Consider the following 6,000-nt stretch of genomic DNA (forward strand, 5'->3'; position numbering starts at 1 on the left):
ACACACTCTTCGAAATATAATGACATCGAGCATGATTAATTTGAGCAAGAATCAAATAAAAACTTTGAGAACCGGCTAAAATGCAAGACTAAACTCAGCAAATGCCAAAACCGTTCAAAATTATAAAAATATTCAACTTTTGAACTTTTGCAATTTTTGGAATTTTTTTAGAAATTTATAAATTTCCAAAAATAGGCCCTGGATTGGCGCCCATCTCGCACAATTTTTACGCTTTTCGTCTAAGGTGATGCATTCAGAGAAAGTTTTAGCGCCCATAGATTAAGTGCCCGAAGTACCATTTGGTAGTCAGTTCGGCCCTGGTAAATAAGAACACAGAAAAATGCCGATCTGAAGCTACGTATGAGATCAATGACTACACAAAAGCGAATATTATAATCAGTTGCGGGCATTCGTATTAGGGAACGACAGAGAGATCCAAATACGGTGACGCTGACGCTAAGTCCACCGATAAAAGCAAATGTATTAAAATAATGGCAGATTTTGATTAAACAAAATGCCAGTATTAGGACTCTGGTAAAGTAATTATCTTTTCAATCGAACTTATATCGGCCATTCCGACTTTAAATCTCATGAGCAAAATTTTCATATTTTCATACATTTGCCTTTATCAGTGAACTTACCGTCAGCGTTACCATGTTACCATGGAGTGGATTTATCTGATCTGATTTCGCTAAAAAAAACTCGACAGAAAGTACACATCAAGTCTTAAAGAACTGTTCTCTGTTACATTGTGTCAATGTGGATCAAGTGACTGTGCTATAAAAAACAAACTTTTGAGTTTTTATATCAGGCAGACGAATTGCTAACAGGAGTATCAACTTTAGCAATAAAATCATTTGAGACGCACTTTACTCTTTTTAACGACATCAGTCGTTCCGTTATTTTATGGAAATTTAGAATATTGTAAACCATCTTGAAGCGAAAATTCTTCACTGATTTTCTTATTTTTCCATGTCACTTCCGTACTGCTTGAAACGATGCATACTTATAAACGGGAATGCTTTCAACAGTTGAGTGGATTTCAGATGCATTGTGTACTACTACACTTAGTTATTATATAAAATGGAAGGCAATTTCTCGATGAGGAAAATAATACGATTGACAGTCGTTTTCAAGTCAATTCAGATCAGCTAATGTGAGATTCAGACATAAACTTAATTTACTTCAATTACTCCAAAACCTAATTCTGTTTTCTGTATTGGGCTGTACTGAATGAATTTTTAGTTTGAGTCAGATGAAGTTTATCCTCGCCGTTCTCATCTTGTATGATCTCAAGTACATTATTTGAAGGGTTCGGGTCCAGATGAACTAGAAACCACTTAAACCGAATATTTTTTATTGATTCGGTATCATAAGAAATCTGTTCTAAGGTTTTACAACGACGATTAGAGAAATTTTCTCTTTCTCTGTTAAAAACGGCAAGTATATAAGCAGTTCAATGATCAAATCTGTTATATCTTTTAGTCTAACAATTTTCAAACACTTAAAAATCTTGTACTTCATTCATTTTAACATAGTTTTTGCTACATAAGATCACATTAGTGAGAGATAGCCGTTTATTTTTGTCGTTGTTCAATGACAGATGAATAGATCTTAAGTGTTTGTAAAGGCTAATCTGTTTCGTAACCTATGTAACAACATTAATTATTATTGTGATTGAGGAAAGGAACTTTTGCAGACATTTTTCACTTGAAACAAAAAATACAATTTGTTTTTATTGGTTGCCGACATGGTCCTCTACCTGTATTATCACTTAGAAAAGTTCATACAAAATAGTTACTCTAATAGAGTAATACTCTATTTGGCAGCTGTCGACTATGATCACTTTTGTTTGAAGTGCATTGGTGTGACACACTCACACTCAAACACATAAATCGGTCAGTTATACGAATAAGGTCTGGGGATTGTATACAAAAGGAAAGACAATAGAAGGCTTGCAACCCATATTTGGTAGTTTTGTCCAACACTTTTGTTGTATGTTTCATATGACTGCACATTCCAAGGAAAACATAGATCACCTATCGAAGTTGTCATGTGCCTGACTAATATGTATACGACATACGTCACAAATGTCACAAAAATGTAACGCAACTTTTTGACGATTTTCTTTTTCGTAAAAAATTATTGAAAAATGACATTTGTTATACATAGGCTGAAAAATACTTGCAAACTGGAACAAACCACTGAACGTTGGGAGATCCTTGACTTCTTTTGTCTGCAGTGCTCGGAATGCGGCGACTAAAACGTCGTTCTGTGCGGAGTGATCAAATTGATTCTGTCGGTGGCTTTCGAAATGTTGTGGATGTGGATTAATACTATCGAAATGAAAAGGACTTTCGATTTTGTTCACCCAATCATTGACGTTGGATTTTCGTTGCTCTTGATCGACTTCATGAATATCAATTTCATCTTGATCGTCGATGTTTGATAATATTTCTTCTTGCTGTTTCAACTCATTTCGTAATTGTTGTTTCCTTAACAAAAATTCTTGCTTTTTTTGCTCAATTTCATCATTTCGATTTCATACATTTCCTCTTCTTCTGCCATAGTTTTTTTTTTTTTTTCAAATTGTCAATTTCTCGAACGCTGCTTCGTCTACTAGCTTTCGAGTTAGCTTGCGAGTTAACTTTCGAGTTAGCAATTGATTTTGCATATTTCGCCGTTTGATTCGTAATTTCTCTACGTACCATAGTTTTTTCGTGCAATGTTAAATTCGTGCTTCCATCTGCACCATTTTCATATTGGTCTTGTATGCCACTGTTCGGCATTCTATCCAAATTTAAGCCTCCAATAGCACAATTTTCAGGACCGTACATTTCGAATCCATATCGTGTTGGAGGTATTCGGATCTTTCGCTTTTTCGCGTTTCTTTGTTTGAGTCCATAGTGATTCAATTATTATAGCTCGAAGGACCATTTGTTGTGGTGATTCTCCAAGACAAGGTTCTCATTAAAATTGTACTTAATGCCTTGACTGTTCCGTGAAGAATGATTTATTTTTTCTCTAAATTATCGTACAGAAAACAAAGTTAGTATACTCGATTCTTCTATTTCAATTTGCACACTAGGATTAGCAATCCACAATAACAAATTTGATGTAGGTTTTACGCTATCGGACTGATTCTCAATCAATTCTAATCAACAACTCGTATCAATTTGCCCATAAATTTATGAACTTTACCAAAGAACTTCTTAAGATAAAACCCAAAGGACAAATTCACTATGAATTGTCATCAGATGGCGTAGCGGATCACTCCATTTTTATTTGTTTCACTGCATTTTTCAGCATGTGGAACAAATGACATTTTTCAATCATTTTTCACGAAATGTGTACTCATCTAATAAGAGGTATTAACAATTGTGACAGCTGTCAAAAAGCACATAACCAACCATGGAATGTGCCATATATAGTACCCTGCCTTAAAAAACATTCCTTTCAGCAATAAGACCTTCTAATGTTACGCTTTGTTTCCAGGTAATTGCTTAGCACATCATAGAATCACGATTTGGATATGTATGCTAATAACATTTTTATATAAATATACAACAAATGCAGGGTTTTAAATAAAATAAAAAAATTAAATTAAATGAAATGAAAAAAAAACAACAACAAGTTATATATACAACAAGAAAAGCAAAAATTACCTTATTATATAGAAAAGTTGAGAAACGAAATTATTTAAACAAAAAAGAAAGGAATGAGAAAACCTATAAAAGTATTCCACAAATGCAAATAAATTCTGAGTTTGCCTTTTTTTCTGTTATTGAAGATGTGGTTGTTTTTAAGTATAAAATGAAAATTCTTTTTTAGTTTATGACGACGTCAGATTAATTTAAAACTTGTTGTTGGTTGCTCTTAAATTAGTGTAGTGTTATGATCGTTTTATAGTCGAATATGAAGGCCAAATTATCGTTTTAAATTTTAGAATAAAAATGAAAGATAAAGATCCACAAGGTGTATCATTGACAAAAAAAAATTATTGAGTTGGTATTATACCCCGGTATGGTAAGTGTGTATTTATGTTAATCACAATTTAATGCTGCCCACTAGCAGTCACGTTAACGAATTTGAGAACGTCCGAATATTAAACCGGAACTGAGAAAATCTCAGAATCTTAGAATCTTTTTAGACCAATTTTCAGATTAACTTGACCTGCTGTATCTACAGTCAAAGGCAGTGAAATTTCTTCATGAATTTGCTACAGCTTTTTTTCAGTTGATTCCAGGGCCGGACTGGCTACTAAAAGGCGCATCGGGCTTGTAGAACAAAAATTCAACTAAAACAGGCGCCAATATAGGGAAAAAGCGCCAAAATGGAAAGTCCAGGCCTGATTGATCCACATATACAATCAAAACTGTTTATACAATTGAAACTAACAACGCAAGCGTGGTAATGGCGAAACCGCATAAAGACATACAAACAGATTAAAGTCAGACAAAGTCATAAAATTAAACAGATTTGATTGTACGTGTGGATCCGTTGAAGCAGATTCATGCTGAAATTTCACTGCCTTCTGACTGTTTCATAGTAATGATAAATTTCGGGTTCAGGTTCATTGAGGTTAAGCCTCTAAAACCTTAAATTCTGGTTCCTGTCTGAATCACGTTGATATTAGGCCCTGTCCTGCCTGAACCTGATCAGAACATTAGCGTAGTTTTTTCGGTGGAAATTGACGTGGTCCTCATTTACACAATTATCCAATCTATATTTTGAAGGAAATTTGAAGTAGCTGATTCAAGTCATTCTAAACGACAAGCGTGCCACATTACAATAAAATCAAATCTAGTACTTTTTTGTTGTTTTTTTATGATGAATCTCTGACTTCATTGGCATTAACATAATATTTTGTTATTTATAGCGGAATACAATGAAGATCTTGTCGCTTGTTTCTGTCTTCTTTATCGACAGCAGATGACGAACCTAATTCTAAGTGTTACTTTCACTGATTGTCACGAAATCAGGACACTAATCTAACAACCATCAAACCAGTTGTTTCAAGGTTGATTCAAAATATAGACTCGGTCAAATTGTATTACATTCAAAGAGTTGTTATACAAAGAAGTGAGTCCTATGTTAAATTTGCTTTGTATAGAATCGAAAACGAATTAGAAGAAAAACATGGTTTCAACATGAATCTGATCCTAGTACATACCTCAGAGAACATCGTGCTGAGTATCTGAAACAAAATCGATTTTCACCTACAACTTCGAAGATTATTCATGATATCGTCGTTAAAGATTTTTTTGACCCTCCTTGTTGTCAGAGTTGTTACATTTTTCATATAATTCGCTATACATTCACATACATTCAACATGGATGTTCCACTTTTACTATATCATGTGACATGATCATGTCACGCTGTAGAGGGGTAAATCGGTGTCCTTATACATATACATAGTCACAAAATTCGTATGCACGACTTTCTCTGTGATTCTCAATTTTGTTACTAAGCCGAGAATTATTTGCCCAAATCTTTTCATTATTTCTCAAATCGGTTTTACTATATAAAAAAATTTCTTCTCCGGTTTGGTTAATATAATTTCTGAGGTCTCTGATTGGCAGCCCAAATGAGACAGGGAGAAATGAAGACACACCGGAGAATTTTCTTTTAAGGTAAAAACTAACTTTAGTCTCCATTTTTGTCCTGAGTTCTCAGTCTTCCACCTCTTCGATAAAAACGAATAACCGAAAAACTATTTGTTTCCTTCCAAGTAATTAGACCAACAAAATGTAATGCACGAATTAAAATATAAAAAAAAAAACAAATTATGTGAAAAGCCTCTAAATAAAAACGCCTAACAAAAATGTACTCTTTTAGCGATGTAAGATTAACCACTTTACATAAAAATTAATTTTTCCACTGTATTACCCTCCCTTCCCTTATGAAAATGGCTTCCATTTAGTTGAAACAAAAATTCCTTGCACACATTATGTACAAAAAAAAAATTGTGTCAATAGTCAGTGAAAGTTACATCGGTT

The 6,000-nt window shown here is 33.6% G+C and overlaps 1 protein-coding gene across 3 annotated transcripts in view; it reads left to right on the plus strand.

The window, feature by feature from the left end:
- Positions 1-5,766, plus strand: part of LOC119078469 (lachesin) — a 64,442-nt gene extending 58,676 nt beyond the window's left edge. For 2 of the 3 annotated variants that reach the window (XM_037186023.1, XM_037186024.1), the window contains exon 14: positions 3,496-3,594. In XM_037186023.1, coding sequence (XP_037041918.1) covers positions 3,496-3,584 — 89 coding nt within the window. In that variant the 3' untranslated portion in view covers positions 3,585-3,594. Of the gene's footprint in view, positions 1-3,495 lie in introns of all 3 variants that reach the window. The other variant, XM_037186022.1, reaches the window with a different exon arrangement.
- Positions 5,767-6,000: the final 234 nt, after the last annotated feature.

Source organism: Bradysia coprophila, unplaced genomic scaffold (assembly GCF_014529535.1).
Source record: "Bradysia coprophila strain Holo2 unplaced genomic scaffold, BU_Bcop_v1 contig_297, whole genome shotgun sequence".
Lineage (NCBI taxonomy): Eukaryota > Metazoa > Arthropoda > Insecta > Diptera > Sciaridae > Bradysia > Bradysia coprophila.